Raw genomic sequence first — 23,095 nt, 5'->3', positions numbered from 1 at the left:
GCGCACGTATGCGTCAGTACTTGAAAGGTACTGAGCATGCAGGATAGAGTAAAGCTGAAATAACATATAACTGAACAAAGCAATGAAGCAATGAAATAATCTGAACATGATATAGATACTGAAAATACTGAATACTGAGCTAACTGATGCAATGACCAAATTTATAACATGCTGAGACTGAATACTGACTGTACTGAAATATGGTCAATGCAATAGAGTCTGACTGAACTGTGGGAGCTACTAATAACCGACATAAAACCACATGAGCTAAATGTGGAGTCCGACGTATACGCCACATCGAGAGGACCCAATATACCCTGCCAGAGGTATAGAGGCATGCTGGCATGATCACTAAACTGATGTTGCCCACAAAGGAGACTTACACCTACGTGGCTCGTAGTTCTGGGACTATATGGGTACGCTGAAACCCTAGTCCAACTCGGTATTATGCTACTCCCAATGAATTAAGTGGTTAACTGGTTATGATTGAATTTCTGTAAATACTGGATAGCTCAAAACTGAACATGCAAACTGAGAATGCAACAATTAATCTGATAATGATGCATTCATAAACTGAGGCATGTATAACTGAATATATTATAACTGAAATACTGAATAGCTTAAAATACTGACATGTAAATGCTCATACTTGAAAACTCCTTTTTAGAAAACAATACTCTGATCATTGATGACTCGGGAAGTCATACTGCTTAAACATTGATGGTATATCTAGATACCATACTATTCATACATTGATGACCTACTCAATTGTCATACTAATCATGTATTAGAAGCTCTTTCTCAAAACTCATCTTAACTTTCTCAAAAACTCAATTTAAAACTCAAGTGTTGTCTTAAAGAAAAGTTTCTCATGATTTATAACTCAAAATAGGGTTTATGCTGAAATATACTGATAATGTGGCATAAAACTCGAGCATGTATATCTGAATAACTGAAATATCTGACCTAGCATGTGTAATTCAAGAACTAATGAAATACATAGCTAGGGTTCTGAAATTTATGCGATAAACTGAGCAATAACATGATAATCTGATTTGGAACATTTAAATAACTAATTCATGATGATATGCTGTAATTCTAGAAACCCTAGGTCTGTTCATAATAATGGAATCAAGAATCTAAATTCTAGGGACCTAATGGGCGAAAGGAACCCACTAGTGAAATCCCACATACCTGGTGACGAATTCCACGGAGAAATCTTTCGATTTCGGGGTTGGAACTGAAGAAACCTCACTGCGTTCTTGAACTAGGGTTCTTGACCTTTTTCTCCTCTCTTGCTTCTAATTTTCTAAGTTTGATTAATGATTTTGACTAAGGTAAGTTCTAGTTATGTTTCTAGGCTTAAACTAATTAAAACCTCATGATTTAGGGTCTAAACGACGTATCTTAGGGGTTCAACGAAATAGGAAAAGACCAAAAGACCCCTGAATTAACTGCTGTCGGAGTGACCTACGGATTGGACCTATGGGCCGTAGGTCAATCTACGGTCCGTAGATTGCGTCCGTAAGTCAAGTCTGCCCGACAGAGCTTCACTAAAACGGGAATAACTTTTTACTCGGAGGTCGTAATTTAGCAAACTCGGTGGCGTTGGAAAGATAATTAAATTATCTATCTAACCATAGGTCATGGGACACATAATTCGTTTTGTGCTAAGAGTTATGACCATCTGAAGTTGACCCATCAATATTTTTCATCTAACTAGCTGCTAACCTCATCTACGGTCAGACCTACGGACCGTGGATCGAATGACGGTCCGTGCTGGTCAACCGTAGTTCGGGACTGAAGCTGGGATTTTGGGGCATCGATCCACGGACACGAACTACGGTCCGTGACCTGACCTATGGACCGTAAGTCCGGCCGTGGGTCAACACTTAGCCAAATTTTCTGAGCTGGTTTGGGGAGGGGTTGCAGTGGTGAACCACGGACCACTAGCACGGGCCGTGGTCTGACCTACGGTCCGTGGATGGTGACCGTAAGTTGCACCTGCAACTTCTCAAAATCTGCATTTTCGTCTATTTTGAATACGGGGTGTTACACCCGAGGTTTTCAGTGTGAGTCGTTGCGATTAGGCGTTTTAACTTTAAGTTTAAGCCTAAGTTTGATTTTAGTCAACATTCTGAGTGAACGCGCTCGGATGAGAATTCCGTCAGCACGGTTAGCTCCGGAATGTCAAGTTTGGTCTGGATTGACCTTCTTTTGTATCCCGAGGTTTCTGATATTTTTCCAAGCCCTTGTGTGGTTTTTGACTTAAAATGACATTTGAGTGTGGAATCCACTTTTTATCGAGATGACCTCGTATGGAGATTTTGACTGTGGCATTGTGTCCGAAATATCAATTTTGGTATGTTTGCATATCTCGTTTGCATGCACGGGGTTCCGAACGAGTTCGGAGCACCCCGTCGGATTTTTTAAGTTTCCAAATTATGCTGAAAATCTGGTGCATTAGTGCAGAAAATTCAGCATTTTTCTAAAACTTTAAAAGGGCTAAACTCTCTCATTTCAAGTCCAAACTCAGTGATTCAAATGTTCATCTTGTGGGGTTTTTCGCAAGGAACGCGTTGGTGAGCTCGGAAACCAATTTGGGGTCCCCGTTTGAGGTAATTTTTATAAAATACCTGCTGCCACAACCCTTTTTTGTGAGCTTGATTTTGGAATTTTTGAGACTTGTTTTCTTAGCCATTTTAGGTACGATTTCAGTGATTCTTGAGGATATCTTGAGTGGTTTTTTGAGGAGAACGTCATGGTGTTGTCTTAATTCACTGTAGACCTCCCGTTTCTGGTAAATTTACTGATTCAGCTGCTATCCCATTTCTAGTTCTTGAAAAAAAAATGGGTTTTGGTTGCATGTTGATATTGTGTTGTTCTCGAGCCCTGAATTGTGTCCCATTTTGGGACATGAGCTGGGGGAACTGGTTAGGACCTACTTTTGGGGTTAATTCCAAAATTTCCAGTGTGGGTCCCACTTTTCCCATTTTGACCCCGAAATTGGTCCGTCTCCGTTTCTTGCGATTTTAGTGTTTAAACGACCGTAATAACATTGTGACTCTATTTTTGATAGCGTGGCAACGTTTCGAGGCCGTTCGGAAAGGAAAAGCTCTGAAGGAGTAATTTTGCGGCGCGCGTGATCGACCTACAGGTAGGCTACAACTTATTTCTCTTAGATTGAGCTTGAGAGTGTGAATGCATGTTGATTAGTTGGGATTTGGGGTTGGTAGTTATTGAATCATGCATAGGTGTTTAGAAATCATGTTTCAGCCTCTTTCGGGAATTATCGGATAACTGTGAGCATGTTATGTGTTACTAATTGACCCTCATTGCTATGTGGAGTGCTTGAATGCTTGATTACTGTTTATCTGAAGCATGTTGGGCCTTAGTTTAGGTTTGACTTAGGCTTGCCTCAGAAATACATGATTCAGATCCAATAGGCCTTAGTTTTGCCCGGACGTCACTCGACCGACTTAGATCCCTGTAGACTGGTGTAGCAAACTTAAGTCTGATAGTTTGGGTCTTAGTTAGGCGATACGCTTGCTCCGATGATAGCTATCCTTATTTTCTCCGATGTTACGGCTTCACAAGTTATGTCAGCGACATTAGTTCAGCTTCGCGATTTAAATTTGATTTTTGATTCGGTTCCAAGGACTTACATTGATTGGCTAAGTGTGCACGGCGTTCCACGGACATTTATGAGCATGGATCGATTGAGACTCTTTCAGCAGTTACATTGACACCTTTATAGAGCATCCGATTTAAGGTCCGGCCTCTATCGCCCAGATATTTATATAGAGCATCCGGTTTAAGGTCCGGCCTCTATCGCTCAGATACTTATATAGAGCATCCGGTTTAATGTCCGGCTTCTATGGCCCATATATTATATAAATCATCCGGTTTAAGGTCCGGCCTCTATCGCTGAGATACTTATATAGAGCATCAGGTTTAAAGTCCGGCCTCTATCGCTCATATACTTATACAGAGCATCTGGTTAGAGGTCCAGCCTCAATTACTTGATACTTGTGATTGGTTACTTGGGTACTTTTGGTGAGCATCTGGTTCGAGGTCCGGCCTCCGTACTGTCAGATTCTACTAATTGGGATTGAGGTTCTGGTTCGATGTTCTCCGCTTTTGGGTTCTCATATGCAGTTTTCTTTAGTTATAGTTATTCTATGTACTCGTCGGGGGCTTATGGGGGTCCGTTCAAGTTTTAATTAAACTTGCGCACGAGTGTATCTTCTGCGCTTATGGGGGTCCAGTTAGGTGTAGTTAGTTATAAATTACTTTAGTTAGTTCTTTCTACACTCGTGTGCATTCCATTGTTACTTAGATTTCCGCTCTTGACCTCTGTTTGTGTTATTCCTTCTTTTCATATTGCCTTTACTTTTCAAGTTCAGTCGGCCTATTATACCTACTGGGTACCTATTGTTGTGGTACTCATGCTATGCTCTGGCATCTGTTTCGTGATGCAGGTCCGAGCACCAGTGGCTAGCGTTGATCCAGTTTGGAGTAGTCTGATCCGGAGACGGGGGTGAGCACACGACGTTTTGTACTATTTCAGTCTCTATCTGTATATATAGACTTGTCTTTTACCTTTTGAGACAGTCCAATTTATGTGGTCCAGTTTTGGGATTTGTACTCGTTTTGTTAGTAGCTCTGTACTAGTGACTTCCAGGTTTTAGGAGGGATCTTTATTTGTATATATGTTTTGGTTTGCTTCCGCCTGTTTATATTGTTATCTTAAATTTTGTCTACTCTTATTTAGTTTCTGCCCCTCAGACCCATTACTTGTTGTTCCGGGTTACAGGCTGGCTTACTTAGTGGTGGGTTATAGTAGGTGTCATCATGACTCGAGGAATCGGGTCGTGACATATATCCACATTATACCATATACTCTCACCTTTGTAACTGTATTTCTCTCTTAAGTTATCCTTCATATATGTATATCAAGGATCATGTCTATTATAAAACATGTATCATTGACTGTATCTTAATGTACATTAGTTGATTTGTCCTTTAGAAAATATACAATTATATAAGTTGTCCTTATATTAGAATGTATATCTCTCATAAAACTTGTATGACATATCATATGCCAATTATTTAACAAACGACTATAAACGTCATTTGCTTTAGGCTTAGTTTGTTGAATAAATATTTGATTAAAAAAAAAATGTTAATTTTATCCAAAAATTTGTATATACATTTTAATAGCCTAACGAAAATTCCCTTAAAGATCACTATCAGAACCGAATTGATGCACACCCTCATCTTCGGCTAACCCCTTAGGGGTCGTTTCATAATTGATTTAGATGTAAGTTATGCATGTATTAAATAGTGTATAAATAATTTTATGTTTAGTAGTCGATTCAACATAAATAATCCATATATAAGATGAGAAACTTTCGCAAATAACCACTATAATAAACTTAATTATGCTCCATAACCATAGTTTTCATATTTACGGGTTGTAGCTACAGTTTAAGCTGACTCGTTTGTATAATTCGCGGATTTGTATAATTCGCAGGTTTGTATAATTTGCGGGTACATTTGCATAATTCAGTTATAACTCAAAATAACGAATTTATACAATTACAAACATCAGAAGTGTAAATAGTTATACAAATTTCAAATTATACAAACGTGTGAATTATACAAACTAAACAGCTGAGCCGCATAATTATAGCTAAAAGTAGGTCACAAATTGTAATTAAGGCCAAACTATAGTTATGTTAACTAATTAACTAGTATATATTTGCTTATATGCGTAATTTTCCCATGACATTTGATTTGCAATTTAGAAACCTCCATAACTATCTAGTGATTATTTGTCAAAATTTTCCAGATTTTGCTTTTATGGGCCGAAAGGTTGACTATAGAGTCAAAAGCCCAAATTCGTATCTGAAAAACTCAACGTCCTCTTCCTCAGTCATTTCACTTCAGTTCCAGTATCCGTAAAGCTCCGACAGACGGCGAAACTGGAAACATACGATCAACAATGGCGGGAACTTCACGGGGAAGTACTCGGAGCAGAGCTTCGAAATCTTCCACCGAAAATCCCCAAATCCGTAATCCTAATCAGATTCTACGGAAGGATAAAACTAGAAATAACAGCTTAATTCACATTTTCAGCGTCAACCTCAAATTCCTTATAGGGTTTGGAATTATTGCCTTTGCGATCGCACTTTTTTTCATTTATACACTCATTAATCCCATGGAGAAACCTCAAAAACCAAGAGTCATCACTCCACTTCCAGCTCCAAAACTAATGGATCTTCCAATGGTAAATTTAACTCACAAACAATTGATTTCTTTTCCATTTACAGATTTTTTCTTTTCATTTTGATAATTCTATTTTTTTTCCTGCAGTTTCAAGGAGAGCATAGAGAGAGCTTGTACTGGGGTACTTACAGGCCTCAGGTTTATTTTGGAGTTCGTGCAAGGTACGTATATTCTGCTCACATGGTTTGATTTTCTACCTCTTGGTATAATTCTTGTGTATGGGTTTTCCTTTTCTCCCACAACATCAATAATATATTACTTAAATCAAAAATATATTTCTCATTGGTAGAATTTGTTTTATTTTATATATGTTTGGGTTGTATCATTTGGCAGTCTTTTGCCTATAATTAAAAGTAGTAGAATATAAATAGAGGTGCACACATGGGAAGTGTCATAAGTTTTGCTTTAGGTTGACTGAGTACAAAATTAGTTACTCCCTCTGTCCCAATTTATGTGACTTACTTTCCTTTTTAGTCAGTCCCAAAAAGAATGACACATTTCTATATCAAGTAACAATTTGACTATAAAATGTCTATTTTACCCTTAATGAAATGATTTACAGCTACGCAAATTTCTATCATTCATTTTGGACCACAAGTTTTAAAAGTCTTCCTTTTTTCTTAAACTCTATGCCGAGTCAAAGTACCTCACATAAAATGGGACGGAGGGAGTAATATATATGAATGCTCACGATAATATTTGGAATGAATCCATCCTTGTAGAAAGGAATGGATGTTGAGGATTGGTAGAGTTGATCCAACTAGTTTGAGATTGTGACATGGTAGTAGTAGTTGTTGTATCTTAAGCTACAAGGTAAGGATTAAGGCTTAGAGAAAGTTTCATGTTTTTAGATGGTTCTTTCTTTTCCCTTTATCTTTTAATTTTAAATTGTCCATGAGTCAGGTTTGTCTTCATGAGTCCTGGTTTGTGATGTAAATAATCTAGTTACTGACGTATCACAATCTATAATAATAAAAATTATGCCTTTTTCTGATAAGGAAGATCATTATGTCCTTTCATCACAATAGTATTTGGGCACCAATCAACATCAAGAGATAGCAAACTATTCTTTTTCTTGGGAAACATGGATATTTTTTTTATTCTTTTTCGATGACTATCTTCAATGATTTTCTTAGTTAATTTCTGTTCTATCATGGCAAAAAGATTGTTCTTCTTAGAGTGAGAAAAATCTTTAGAACTTTTAGATATTAGTGAGAATGTTAATGGATGTTTTTTTTGCTAATTGAAAAGAGTCGTCATTTCGAAGATGACTGAAAATTGATGAAACTTTTCATATAGGATGTACCTGAATTTCAATTGCTATGGTCCTTTTGTAAGGATAGAATCATGCATAGGATACGGGAAGCCTCTACCAAAAAATAGATAGAATATAGGATGGAGGGATACTGCTAGAAGAATTCTTTAGTTCCTAGGCAAACCTTGCACCTTACTGTGTCGCACCACGCCGGAGTTTTCATGTACAAATGCTGCAGTTGAACAAGATTAGTTGGACAATGGGGTAAATGTTGCAAAAGTGGTGGATAATATGGTCAAAATTACACCCAAGGGTGTAGCCTAGTGGTTAATAAAGTGGGATTGAGCACCATGAGGGCTCAAGTTCAAATCCTAGTAAAAACAAAAACACTAGGTGATTTCTTCGTATATGTTCTAGCCTTGAAGGACATAGTTATCTAGTATCTATTGCTGGTGGGAGGTGACATGTATCCCGTGGAATTAGTTGAGGTTCGCGCAAGTTGACCCGGACACTACAGTTGTAAAAAATATATGGTCAAAATTAACCTAACTGCAAAAACATTTCATATTTCCTGAAATCTCAAACTGCTTGAGTGACACCTTTAACGATCCATTCCATGTATCCCCTAAATCGGAAGTGATTTTTTTTTTTTTGGAACTGGTAACATTTCCTAAATCGAAAGTGATTCAAAGCTGGCTTAATTGAAAGATGGCAAATTACATCCAATATTAGAGTACCACATCTTTCCCATAACCAATTCCTCCTCTATCTTCCGCCAAAACAAGAAGCTACGAGGGTTGAAGAAAACAAATGGTTTTGAAATAGGAGAAGACTTTCATTGGATTGGTGGTTGCCGGTGTCCATCACACAAATGAACAAGGTGAACTCAGAACATGTATGGATTAAAGCCTAGGTCTTCTTCTTCATGCTTGGTCAGAAGGTAATTGCAAATCCATTGAAGATATTTTTGGTGGTTTTGTTGCAATGGATGTTGAAACAAAAGAACAATCGGATCTAGTTTGGGCTTGATTATGCGTCAAAGTTTCTCTCTTAGATCCTCCTTTAGGGTGGAGGCGGAAATAGGAGATTGAAAATATTGTGTCTTGATCGCGGATGACTATTCCTTTATCATAATGGGGTTGCTGACGTAGCAAAGTCGATGGTTATAGGAGTGGCTACCTCAAGTCCCAAAATGCTAGTTGCAGTCAGTAATAGACATGGTGGATGTAGTGGTGGACCACATGAGTGACAAACAAGGCTAGATATTTGAACTAAACCATGTAATTGGTCCTTTAGTTGAACAAACTCCATCTCAGTTACAGATTAAAATGATGCTAATGGACCTTTTGGAACAAAAAACATAGATCAGGCCTATTATTTTAAAGAGTCCACTGTTATAAGAGGGAAAGCGGGAGTAAAAATTTGGCCAAACCAAGCAAGGCTAGCAAGTTTATAAGGCAAAAAGGTCCTATTTCTAATTCATCCATCCCTCCTCAGCCTCCATAGAACATTTAGATGAAGCCTGTAGAGATACTACACTCGATCCATGATCTAGTAGTTGATGATGAAGTTGAGTGAAGGAATTATTCTTTTTGTGTGCCAAGGTCAGTCTCTAGCACCGCTCCTTCAGTTGCTGACTCAGATTCTGAATTCTCGTTACAATTAAAGTGAATGTCTCTTTCTTCCCTTATGTGATTCTGACGATCAAATTCGAAGTCCTACAGTAATTGAGACATCAAAATGGAGCAACTAGTCATGGGAAAGCATGCAAGACATTTTGAGTAAATGCTAATGGGTTTGAGCATAAATCCTAGATATGATTCTAAGAATAGTGGAAAGAGACAACTTCAATTAAGAATCTATGACGCCTAAAGGAGGGGAAAGGAAGTCTAAAAAGAAAGGGGAAACTAATGAAGGTTGATATGCTTGGTGAATTGTGACGGGGGAGAAGAAGAACAAGGGGAGGAATACCAATCCTTTTCCGGATGAAAATTAAAATTCTTAGTTGGAATGTTAGAGGGTTGATTGTTGAATGACAATGAGAATTTTTTTTCTTAATTTTTGAAGTGTAATATTTATATATAGAAAAGTTACCAGTTCCAAAAATTTGACAAATTTTTATAGTCCCTTTGTCCAAGAATACTTGTCCACTATTGCCTTTGCACACTTTTTAAGAAGGCAGAATCACCTGAGTGAGCTCCGTTTGTCAGTTGAATCCTCATACTCATCACTTTGCCAACTAGACCCTTAAACCCATCAGAACACAACATTTTAAGCCCTTTTCTCCTCCGGTCAGTGTGCGTATAATGAACGCGATTAAACGTGGAATTCCACATCAATTTTTAGTGCCACGTACGAAATTAAGTGCTAAAATAATAATAGATCAAATTTTTAATTTCTTAAACTTTTCAAAGAGTCATCTTCTTCATATTTGGTCACAAATTGAGCACTAAATTCATACCCATTGAATCAAATTCTTCTCGATTTAACTTGTAAATTCAACTACAAGTTCACCAACACAAACTCAATGAACCCCAATCAAATTTTTTAATTAATTTTACAAATTCACAAGACCCATTTATTATGTTTTAAGATTTTTCAAGCTTATCAATGGAGTTTTAAAATTTTCAATAGTCACAATCATCCTTCACATTATCCACATCTCGTTGAAACCATCTAATAAAATAATGATACTAATATTTTTCAAACCTAAAAAACGAAAATTTTAGAAGAAGTTGAGGCAATCGATTTGTATAAAAAAAGAAGAAGAAGAGGCGGAGAAGAGTGAATGTGGGGTTGGAGAAAGAAGAATGGGCTGGAAAAAAGAAGAAAGTTGAGAGCTGTGGTGAGGGGTAGAGGAGAGAGGCTGGTGGAGAGGAAGAAAGTCGTGGGTGGGTGGGTGGGTGAAGGAGGGTTGAAGAAGATGAATCTTGTTTTTTAATTTTGTTAAATTGATTTTTTTAAAAGTAAAATGCGCGTGCTATCACACATATTTCCAATTCACCAATATTAATGTCACATAAGCTCGGTCAATGGTCAGAGGGATTTAAAATATTGTGTTCTGATGAGTTTAAGGGTTTGGTTGGCAAAGTGATGAGTATGAAGGTTCAACTGACAAACGAAGACAAGTACATGGGTCTCCCAGGTCATTCCGCCTTTTAAGAAACTATAAATATAAGGGTAATTTTACTATATCACCCTTTAAATATAATAAATACAATGTCTTGAAAAATGTAATTGGGAAATGACTATAATTAATGAAAGGGGTAAATTAGGAACTAAGTGTTTCTCTGTATAGATTTTGGCAGTTACTGATTATGGTTCCCTTAATTGCATCTGAATCTGTTACTTACTGTAACCCTTTCCACCATCAACTTGTCAATATGTTGCTCGGACTCTTCAAAAATACCCACGGGTGCGTGTCGGATTCACCAAAAGTAGTGTATTTTTGGTGAATCCAACATGGGTGTGGCATCAAAAGTGAAGAGTCCGCGCAACTAAGGTCAATAGTGTTAAATCTTTTATGGGTTGTAGCCATCCTGTGAAAATACTTGGTATTTTTGTCTCCGTGTTTGAGCCAATGTACTCTGGACCTCTGCCTCCAAGCTATTTCCTCATTTTTTGCAACATCTTCAAACTCCATTGAAAGATATAATTTCTGAAGTAACTCATCCTCTGATAGTAATCTCAACTCTTGAGTCTTTTCTATAATTGACAGCTGATTTAGAATTGCCTCTTTCCTTTGATTCCAATTGTTCCTATTCTCCAGCTTCCATTCTTTTAGCTTCCCTTTTAGCATCCTCAACTTGGAGGCTAGGACATACGAGCCCGTACCAGTGATATTGAAAGATGCCCACCTTTCTTTAACTTTGCCTGAGAAACCCTCCACCCTTAACCACCATTGTCAAACTTGAAGTAAGACTTCTTCAAATTTAAATCTCCACATTGAAGCATAATTGGATTGTGGTTTGAACCTATTTTGGGAAGCATGTTCTGTTTAATCCATGTGAAGGTCTCATCCCATTGGGAAGAGAATAAGAACCTATCAATTCTGGAGGCTGACATGTGGTTGCCCCCCTTTCTCCATGTGAAGGACACCCCAAATAAAGAAGGATCAATGAACTCCATCTCATTGATCCATTCAGAAAATTCAGTCATTGGCGTAGTAATTCTATGTCCTTCTGATCTTTCGTTTGGATATCTTGTGTCATTAAAATCTCCACAAGCTACCCAAGGCCCACTACACAGTTCTTTGATGTTGATGAAGTCTTGCCAAAGTTCTCTTCTAATTATTGGGTCACAAGAAGCATACACAGCTGAAAGAAACCAGGTGAATGCCTGATTAATGCCTTCAAACTTGCAGGTTACCATTTGGTTTGCTGCTGTCACTAGCTCTCCTTTCCACACCCTCTTATACACATTACTACGATACCACCACATCTGGCTATAACATCCAAGTGAAATTCCTCCATCCATCTATTTTGCCATAATTGTTTGAATACATTCACCTCTGATTCTCTCAATTTTGTCTCAACCAGAACGTAAATATCAACCCCCCAATGTTGAAATAATATCCTGACTATCCCCCTTTTTTCTTCCCCATTTACCCCCCCTACATTCCAAGAAAGGATTTTGACTTTCATTGGAGATTTGTGTTTCTTGATTCCCCTTCTTTAAACTTAACATGGAATTCCAAATTTCTTATCTCCTTTGGGGTTGTGTTCTTTGCTTTGATTGGTGTTGTCTCCACCTTCTTCTGCCTCAATTTCCCCCTCTTTTGATCAATTCTCAGAAAAAGATCAAAAGCCACCTCTTATCACATCTTCAAAAGCAACCCCAAAAAGTTGGCTAAGCTTAAGTACACTGGATTGTACCCAGAGTGAGGCTTTGTCTTCAATTTTTTTGTTCTGAGAGACTATCATTGATTTGAAAAGGAAGAGGATGAATGTGAATGATTAATAAGAAGGCTCAGGAAAGTAGTGGTGGGATCCTAATTCTTTGGGATAAAAGAATTTGGAATGAAGAATTGGTGGTCAATGGCAACCATGCACTGGTAGGTTCTGAAGTGCCAGTGATAACTGGAACCGACATCTAAGTGCAATATATGCAGATTGTAATAGAATGGCCATAACAATTCTGTGGCAAGAATTGTTAGACATGAAAAACAATTTCAAATGGCCATGGATTAAGTCAGTAGGTATCCTTCAGGGAGAACTAACTAACACAAGTTGTGCTATGACAAAATTTTCTGACTGCATAGAGGAACTAGTGCTGGTGGATCCTCCTTTATTTAGAGGATATTTTACAAGGAAGAAGAGGGGAGTATGGATGTGCATCCAGAATTGACAGGTTTCTACACTGTGCTGAATTGGGTGGGGGGAGATTTTCCCAAATTGAATTCTGATCACAATCCTATCTTATTGTCCTGTGGAAACTGGGAATGAAAGAAGTCTTATATCAAATTTGAGACTTGGTGGCTGGAAGTAGTTGTTTTTCAAGACAAGGTCAGAGGATGGTGGGAATCCTTTTGTGTGAATAGCAGACTAGGACATGTATTAGCTAAAAAGCTGAAAATGCTTAAAGCAAAATTGGAGACAAAGGAAGGAGGAAATATAAGAATGCCTTAACATGTGAAGGCTCCTGGGCCAAATGGGTTCCCAATCTTTTTGGGGTATCTGAAGGAAGACATCATTAATAGTGTTCACTATTTTCACTCCAACCAAGCCTTTGCCAAAAAATTCACTGCAAGCTTCATTGCCCTGATTCCAAAGAAACCAGGTGCTACAGACTTGAAGGACTTCAAACCAATTTCTCTGGTTGGTGGGAATTGGGATGTACAAAATCATTGCTAGACTGTTAGCGAAGAGGCTTAAAAAAATGGTGAACAAGCTGGTCAAAAGCACCGTATGACTTTTATAAAAGGGAGATAGATCATGGATGTAACTCTTATAGTCAGTGAGTGCATAGACTCAAGAAGGAAAGGTGGAGTCCCAGGATAATGTGCAAGCTGGATATCCAAAAGCCTATGGTCATGTGAAATTGGACCTATTTATTGAATATTCTCAGACAAATGGAGTTTGGGAGTGGTGGTTGAAATTGATTGAGTACTGTATCAAAACAGTCAAGTTCTCTGTTATGGTGAATGGGGAACCAATGGGTGTTTTTCATCCGAAAGAGACTGAGACAAGGTAATCCTTTCCCCCCTTTTCTATTCATCCTTGCTATGGAGGGTTCTGATAGCATGATGAGAATTGCAACTCAAAAGAGGTGGATCAGGGGCATTCAGATCAGTGACAGAGTGGGGGAGGAAAAGGAGATATGTTCTATGCTTTATGCAGATGACACCATCATCTTCTCGGAGCCAGTAGCTGAACATATCAAATATATCAGAGTAATCCTGGTCCTCTTTGAAGCTATAGTAGGTTTGAGAGTTAAATGGGGAAGAGCAACCTATTCCCAATCAAGGAGGTCCCAAGATTCAAGAGTTGGCAAAACATTTTGGGATGCAAAGGAGAACAGTTACCTACAACCTATCTTGGAACGCCTCTGGGTACTAAACATAAGGCATTGGAAATCTGGGATGGGATCGTTGAGAAAACGAAGAGGAAGTTAGCTAATGGGAAGGCCCAATACCTGTATCTAGGAGGGAGTTAGCTAATGGGAAGGCCCAATACCTTTCTTTGCCCATTCTTGTGATGTCCCTATTCCCACTTCCAGCAGAATTGGTGAAAAATCTTGACAGGCTGAGGAGAAAATTTCTATGGCAAGGAAATAAAGAAGGGATGGGGTACTGCTTGGTAAATTGGAAAACAATGCTTCTTAGCAAGAAAAGAGGGGGCTTGTAAATCAGAAATCTGAACCTACAGAATGAAAGCTTGCTAATTAAGTGGTTGTGGAGATACACTTGTGAGGAAAGAGCCTTGTGGAAGGAAGTCATAGTGACTGACTATGGTTAACTCTGTCCCTGGTGTACAAAAACTGTCTCTCATTCTTATGGAATGGGGGTTTGGAGGACTATCAAGAACCTATGGCCAGTATTGGAAGCAAATATTTGTCTCAAGGTGTGAAATGGTACTAAGACAATTTTTGAAGGATGGGTGGATTGATCTAAGTCCTCTTAAGGAGGTCTTCCCCAGACTTGCACCTAATTTGTGTGAATCGTGAGGTAACTGTTTCTGATTGCTGGACAACACAGGTATGGGACATCTGTTTCAGAAGATTACTAAATGATTGGGAGGTAGAATGAGTGGCTCTTGGTTGGTTACTAAGAGGGTATGACTAACTCAAAGAAGTGTTGCAGAGAAAAGGAAGACAGCTTGTTCCCCGGTGTTTTCTATATAATATGACATGGGAAACTAACAAACACCTATATTTGTATTGCAAGTTTACTACCCAGCTATGGAACCTCTTCCTCATCAGTACATGCACTAGTTAGATCATGCCAGAGCATACATCAGACCTTCTGAGCTGCTGGGTTAGGAGGGGTGGAAGCAAGAACCAGAAGAGGTAGTGGAGATTAATCCTATCATGTATGTGGTGGTCAATATGGAGAGAGAGGAATGACAGATGTTTTGAAGACATGTCCAATTCCATTCATAAAGTAAAATGAATTGTATTTTATCTTTGCTCTTTTGGTGTAAACAGTTGTGTATAGAATATACTGCTCAAATTATAGATTTATTAGGAAGTTGTAATTGCTTTTTTTTTTGGAGGTGACCAGCATACCCTTAATACTGGAGACTACAACCTTACCAGTTTGAAAAAAAGAGATCATAGAATTAATGTGGATAGATAGACTTTCTTGGTTATTGTAACTAGAGCATAAGAATAAAACAAGTTCATCTTTTGCTGACATAATCAGAAGGAAGTATCTTAATCTTACAAAGTGGTGATATCATTTCACCGCGCTTTACCTGATTCCTAATATCATGAAATGAATGAATGCAACCAATTCCAAGCTGTGACATTTGGTGCAGAGATTGCACAAATACATGGTAAGGTTCTGCACTCACTGTGTATTAGTTTACCATTTCTATTTGAATATTTTAGGAATTGAGGTCATGGAAAACAGAAAGATGTTGGAGATAAATAGAATGCTATAATGCTAGCATCCTGGTGTTTATCCCATTATCCCATTGAAAATTTTGAGTAGATTTTGTTGGTTCAACTTGAGAAACGCGACAACTAATTGTGTCACAATTGAGCATTTCTGTCGAGGCAACGGACTTGTTGATGCATCAGTTACCAAGGTCCAGTGTAGGAAATAAAAGTATTACTGATACTGGGGATGCCCATACTGGTGTTGTCTTGTTAACTCTTTTATCATTTTCTCTATTGTTTGTATACTACATTGTTCTTTTTTTATATGTTTGTAATATACTCTTTGATGGAGCTTCACTTTATATGTTCTTATAATATAACATGCAGGACTCCACAATCATTAGTTGCTGGCTTAATGTGGCTTGGAGTCAAGAATGAGAGGTATTTCATGCGTCATGTATGCCAAGATTCAGATGAGTTGAAACAATATGGCTGGACTAGTCATAATGGACGGGATTATGGACATCAGGTTCTGAGTGAACAGACAATGACCTTGACTACTAGTTTTCTGAAATCCAAGGATCATGGTAGTGGCTATGGTGGAGACTGGGCTGTTCGAATTGGAGTGCAGAGCGATGAGTACTTCTCCTTACCATCTCTCATGATCTTCCTTTCTTTAGCCTGACATGCAAATACTTGGCTCTTGTGGATGTTGTGCCTGTCAAAGTAGAAATTTGTTTACAATCAGGTTCTCTAGTAAGGAAATAGCACGTTGCTTCGGCTTATACAAAGCTTAGTCATTTGCTGCAGATTTCATCTGTTTTCTGCAATTAATGATATATAGGTGTCATTGGTTGATTGAATGATGACCTAGGTAATCAACAAATTGAGTTTGTCTTTATTTCATCAACTCCTTTCTTATTTGGTATCATGTTGTGAATGTGTCTACAGGTCCATTATGCATTATATGGACTATTTGGTTGGAGAGGAACAGATGTTAAAAGGGAAGAATATCATATTTCTTTTGTAAAGAATAGGTGTTTACATAATTTATACTTTTGGTTTAGGTTTGTCTGGACGATAATTTTTTTTGTACTTTGGGTGTAGGGGTTATAACGTAGAAAATGTGAATCACTTTCTGAATTTCTTGCAAAACATGAGGATGTAGTGGAGAAACTGTAATGTTCAGGTAGATTGTACTCCACACAGTACCATCTTGGTTCTGATTTTAATATAATTTACTTTATCTAGGAAAAAAAGGGTATTTCTTGGAAGATATATCTGTATATTTTGGTCAAGAAGAGAAAGCTTCTTTATACTTTTACATCCCATAAAACAAGAGCATTTATACAAAGAATCCTATGACTATAATAGGAAAGACAGTGAATTACAGCTAATTAATAAAATCAATCTTCTCCTACAATTAGGCAAGAGTAAAATCTTCTAGAATCATGCCTTTTAAATTATGCTAATCAACAATATGTAAGATCATTTCAAGTTGAATAATAAATTTCATGTGTGATGGCATATCTTAACTTAAAGTGCGCGTACAACACATTAGAAAAAGTGTGGTAAAATTGCTGAATGAGATTGGAGTGCCTGGACTCTTGAAAATTTGTTTGCCTCTTGCATCTTAAAGCAGTGGGATCAGTGATTGTGGCTGTTGGTTATTTTTTCACAGATGATCATCATTAACTTAACTAGGGTATTGTGTTCTCTTATTAAAAGTCTCTACTGCATTTACTTCACAAGTTAATTTTAGTATTGCGACCACTTTAAGCATGAATGATATTCTTTTCTGAAAAGCTGTATTTCCAACTGAAATCTTATGATAGTTATGAATTTGTATCTCCATCTCATGTCTTTTATCCCTTAAACAATTGACACTCAAATTTCTTCACAGATCTGTCCCTGATGAAGAAATGTTAAAAACCGCACACTTGTTTTTTTATGTGGCTGATGAAGGGGGAAAAAGTCTTACTTTGGGTAGCAGAGTCTTGGATATTCATGGTGATTCTATTTTGGCGTCAGGATCACGTAGTGACATTGGAGACTGGCAGCTCCACTTATTTTCAGAGGTAATTTGCTGACTGATTTTCAATTGCAATTGAAAAGTCAACTATTTCAGTGATCTTCAATCAGCTGTGATTATGCATTTATTCATATGGTTCTTTGACCTTTTAACTATTGCCTTATACATGTCTTCCGAAGATGTGAAGCTCTTCAGTGACAAGGCTTGGGATAAAATCTCTCTTCTGATTTTTGTAGGCTTATTATTTTAAGAGGATACTGATCTATTTAAAAAATTGTTTTTAGCGGCACTGAATATTTGAAGTGACAATGCTACATTGAGAGAACTTTCTCTTTTCTTTTCCTTTTTTTTGTGTTCTTATTGGAGGGTTCTATGTCCTTCATTTCTGTTGCTTTGTGAGGATAGCTAAGTGCCTAGGAGGTCTTTTCTGGTCCTCGGGTAAGGTTAGGCACACAATAATCGTGCTTTCCAATTGTTTGTCACGTACAACTTTTGGAGGTATGTTGCTCTGGTTAAGTTTCTGGTTAGATGCTGATTCATTACAAAATATATATCGAGGGCTATTCTTTGGTTCACATGAAGGTGAACCCAGGAAAATGTTGCTTTAGCATGAACTCAGGGTGAAGTAACCCTCCAGATAATTGAGCTGGAGAAAAGTTTGTGAAAAGTACCTGTTCAAACCAAAACCTACTTGGCTCTTGCGTGTTGAACTATAAGGATGATGGTTAATGTAAGGATATAGCTTGGTAGCGAAATAAAAGAGTGCAATAAGGAGGGGGAATGACTAAGAGTACAAGGTGTATTACAAAACTTTTGGAAGAAGGTAAAAGTCGAGAAATGCTTACCTGTCATGCTTTGCATTTCCAGTCTTTCTAAAATTAGATGAGTTGGAAATAAAAAAAAAGAACCTCAGTCATTTCTACCTTATATACTAGTTTTAGTAGGGTAGTTAGAATGTTAGTTTCCATGTTTCTAGAGGAAAGGATGCCAGGAAACAAGACAGTGGGGCCTGATAAAGGAAGGAGGAAATGGTGGAATACTGAACCAACTTGTATATGGTGAAAAATTTGGAAGAAAAAAAAGAGGAACTTGAGGTGTTTGAAAGGCAAATATAGTTCCATTCAGAAGATACAGGCTAACAACACTTTTTGGTTCTATCTTTAGTGCAAAATTGAACTTGTAGATGCAGTGCTCTGTTTTAGAGCTTCTAGTATCCATACCTGTTTAGGAAGGGACATAATCTTTTTATTTTATTTTATTCTTCACAGAGTTTCCAGAACACTCAGTGTTGCTTTGGATACAACCATTCACATTTCAAAGAAAAATTTCTATAGGGAAGGATGTAATCTCTCAGGTCTAGATATGCCTTTTCTTCTACCAAATTTCAGTCAACCACGAAGAGAGCTTTGCAAAGGGAAGAAATTTGTCAAACTTGAGTTAGCATGCTGGCTTTGAGGTTGCTTTATACCAAAGTGAGGTAGATGACGACGACTTAGTTGCATCTTTAACACCTTATACATATGTATACACTGCTTTCATCAGTAAATACTAACAATAAACTCCATATAAGGCAAGGGATTGTTAGTGTTTAAAGATTCTTTTTAAGAATCTTGTGTTTTGGTCATTCAAAGCATAGATAAAAAGCTCCATTTAACTAATATTTCTGCCTTCTTTTCAAAAGATAGGTATGAATAAATGTTATTTCTATAGGAGAACTGATCCCTTCTGCTCTGAGATGTTGTAATTATATAGGAGAAACCTTGATTTTGTTGTTATCACTTTCTTTCCTGAAGACTGCATGACTGAGATCCCTCTATTATAATGTTGTTTTCCTGTAGTTTATTGCTAATTCTAGAAGATTGCTTTGACATCGTTTTGACATTCTTTTGAATTGCAAATCTGTACTTCATATTTTAACAGTACAAGAACTGAAATGGTAGTTCTGCATTGTACTCTATGACCCTCTTTTTAATGTTTCAACAGGTGCTCTTATTGTTTAGCATTTATCTGCGGTTAGATTTTTATTTGAAGAACTTCTTGTAGGATGTATCTGGAGTACATTATTCTGGCTTCAAGACACCTCACATTCACAATCTCTCTGACCTAGTCCAGGCAAATTTGGCAGTCCAAGTACGCATACTATTCATATTTGTAGCTACATTGTTGGAAGTTATGTCAAATCTTACAGTTTGCCTTCTACCTTAGTAGTTGGCCACTTAGTCTGTTGCTTGCTTTTCGTCCATGTTTTGTTAGGCAAGACAATTTGGCCATTTACAGCTTTCGGACTCATCTGATGATTCTCCCAACATTTTAGTATTTCAGGTACGTTCTCAGTCAATTATCACTATCTTCACTACTGCTGATCTATATATTGTTAAGTAGGTTTTCTTTTTAATCCAGATTTCTGCTAGGATTCCTTTTAAAGCAGACATTGTTTTTCTCTCTGGAACCAGTACTCGTGATTCAAGAGTTGAAGAACGGGCCAGCAGGCTGACAGGTTTATGCTGAGTTCATTAGAGTATGATTGACATAAAAAGGAAATCTTTAGATTTTTTTGTTGATAAGTGGAAATCTTTAGATTCTTTTTGTTAATAAGTGGAAATGTTTAAAAAGAAATTCTGGAATTATTCTGACTTCAACATGTATCTAATGAGGAAAGTAGAAAAGAGATGGAGGTCAACAACAACAACATGCCCAGTGAAATCCCACTAGGTGGGGTCTGGGGAGGGTAAAGTGTACGCAGACCTTGCCACTACCTCGTGGAGGTAGAGAGGCTGTTTCCGGGAGACCCTCAGCTCAAGAACAACAAATCTAAGTGACAGGAGAGATATATATAAAACATAACAGTCAATACAAAAGATAGCGTATAATCAACAAATGAGACAATAACAGAAAAGAGATGGAGGTCAAAGGGGATTAAAGATGATCCATTTGTTTGTCATAGGTAAATGAATGTAATGTTGACCTGCAGTCTAGTAGAAAAGAGATTTGTCATTGTTCGCCGGAGATGGAGAAGCAGGGATGACAAAGGACCAATGGGCATAAGCCGTATATAGAAGAGCTAGGGCAAACAGCTGTGTTATAGAGGAGAACAAGCATGTGAACACCTCTGAGGAAGTTTTTTTAAAAAAAATTGTGCAGCTACCAAGGATCCAGAGACACCTGTCTTGGAGTGGGGGGCCACTTAAGCAAAATTTGGGCCCTGATTTAGGCTAACAGGCAATCATCAGTTAAAGAGCAAAGGAGCCACCTTTTAAAACAGGCCCAGTTTTACTTACTGAGGCTCATCTCCTTATATCAAACCAGTTTATATTTTTAGCAACATGCAAATAGGTCCAATGCTGGTAGAGTTCAAAGCAAATTGTCTAGATGTGGGTTTTTCAATAGTAATTCTGGGGACTTGCTGACTCAAAATTCAGAAGAGAACCAAGCACAAAAATTATATGACAAGGTGAACCAAAAAGAATCAGATGATTACATAGATGCAATGACAAATATAGAAGGGGTTGGAACACTGATTCATAGTAATAAAGACAAAAAGCCATGCAATTAATTGAGTCATCTGAAGCTGCTGCACGGGTTGTCAAGGATGCTGAAGCATTAAATTTTCAGCATCAAGATGAAGATTTTGATGGGGAGATGGATGCATCATTAAGGGTTCATCAAAACATAATCAAATTAAGCAAGCACGTTGGGATTGAATTTCAGGGATGCGAAAAAGAGACTGACACTTTTCAAGAAGATTGACAGTATCTATTATGTAGGAACCTGAGCCAGGGGTTACGACAACTCCTAAAATAAAAGGCTTAAAAGAGTTGAAACGCCTGGTACTGGACATGAAGTCCCAGAGTACAGGGGCAAGAAACAGGGGAAAGTAGTCCTGGATAGTATTTGTGAAATTAGGTCTAAGACCTAACTCATACCCCAAAAGCTAGCTCAAAGGGAGGAGGATTGCCTAAGCCTTATAAGGAGTCGACCCATCTCATTAACCACCAATGTGGGACTTTTGTCATTCTTTAACACCCACCTGACCCCCAGTGCTTAGCACTTGGTGCGTGGGCAATTTTGATTTTTTGGGGACCCCAACATTGGGTGAGATGGACCCTGCTCTGATACCATGTGAAATTAGGACTTAGGCCTAACTCACACTAATTTTGAAAACATTTTATTAGAACAAAACACACATTTTTTTCAAAAGAAATAGAAGAAGAATGTCATATCTGTCAGAACCTCACCTCACTATCGATAAAATGGTTCTCAAAATCAAATTTACAACGAAAAAAGAAAAAAAGAATTAAAATCTAATGATTTTTTTTTTTTTAAAAAAGGAAGAATAACCAAAAAAGGGTGGGAGGGTTGGGGAGGCAAAAAGGACGGAAGTAAGGCTGATGGGGTGGGGGTGGAGTGGTAGAAAATAGGTAATCTTATTTATTTAATTTTGTTGAAAATTAGTTGTTTTTTATAATTTATTATTATTTTTACACTCAAATGCCACATGTCAACTTTTAATTAGTCATCATATCATGTCATGTCATCCACAAGTGTATTACACTCACTTTGTAATTTCAGCTGATTGTCAAAAAAGTGTCAAAATGACACAGCGGGGCCCTACTTGAGGTGTTTAAAATGAACAAAGCCTACTTGAGGTGTCTAAGTGAAAATTGGTGCCAACTTTAAGGGGCTGCCGATGGGTTCGGAAAGAGGAAAAAGGGAATCCATTTGTGTTCAAGATGCTAATTATGTGAACAAAATGCAAAGGCAATTAGCCATCTCTTTCTACATTGCAAAGTGATTAGTTAGTTATGTTTATCAATTTCAGAGGTATAAGATGGGCAATGATAAACTGGAAAATAGAGGGGGATGGCAACACAAACAAAGTCGGATGGAAAATTGCCCTTGCGTCAATATGTAGACAAGAAAAGGAATTCTAGGTGTTTTGAAGATACTTGTAGCCCTTCAAGAAGGATTTAAATGAATTGTATTCTTACTCTTTGCTATTGGTGCAATTCAGAGTATATAGATGACCTAATTTTTGTAATTGACATTTTAGGTTCCTAGTTTCAAAATAAATGTTTTGCGCTTTTGAGCCCGCATAGAGCCTTTAATTATACCTCGCCGAAAATCTGATTGTTGCAAAGCCGCTTCTCTATGGTACCCGTTGTTGCTTCCCTCATAAGATGGAAGGGTTTTTGTGGAAATATTTCCTTTGAGGTTGGGGATGGAAGCATGATTAGTTTCTGGGCTCATACGTGGTGTGGGGAGAACATGCTGTGAGAAGTCTTTTCTAATTTATATCTTAGCAGCTTCTTCTGCTGTGCCAGTGCACAAACCAAGCACAGAAGGACTGCGTAAATCTTTGGTCTTGTCTATCATAGCCCATGTTGGGCTGACTCCTTTTTAGGCAAGAAAACCACTAGTTGAATTATTAAACTATTAAGACTAACTGAAAAAAGGGCACTACTCTTCTTCCTCCACTA

The 23,095-nt window shown here is 37.7% G+C and overlaps 1 protein-coding gene across 1 annotated transcript in view; it reads left to right on the top strand.

Annotated features, from left to right (window-relative positions):
• Positions 1-5,819: 5,819 nt before the first annotated feature.
• The window catches only part of LOC125829231 (mannosyl-oligosaccharide glucosidase GCS1-like), a 35,450-nt gene continuing 18,174 nt past the window's right edge, over positions 5,820-23,095 (top strand). Inside the window, exons 1-7 of the mRNA XM_049508478.1 lie at positions 5,820-6,292; positions 6,379-6,452; positions 15,974-16,225; positions 17,490-17,664; positions 19,662-19,748; positions 19,872-19,940; positions 20,019-20,115. Of these exons, the coding sequence (XP_049364435.1) occupies positions 6,008-6,292; positions 6,379-6,452; positions 15,974-16,225; positions 17,490-17,664; positions 19,662-19,748; positions 19,872-19,940; positions 20,019-20,115 (1,039 nt within the window). The 5' untranslated portion in view covers positions 5,820-6,007. The remainder of the gene's footprint in view (positions 6,293-6,378; positions 6,453-15,973; positions 16,226-17,489; positions 17,665-19,661; positions 19,749-19,871; positions 19,941-20,018; positions 20,116-23,095) is intronic.

This window comes from Solanum verrucosum, unplaced genomic scaffold (genome assembly GCF_900185275.1).
Source record: "Solanum verrucosum unplaced genomic scaffold, falcon-dt-bn FXZP01000028.1, whole genome shotgun sequence".
NCBI classification, from domain to species: domain Eukaryota; kingdom Viridiplantae; phylum Streptophyta; class Magnoliopsida; order Solanales; family Solanaceae; genus Solanum; species Solanum verrucosum.
This window is presented reverse-complemented; position numbering and strand designations above follow the sequence as displayed.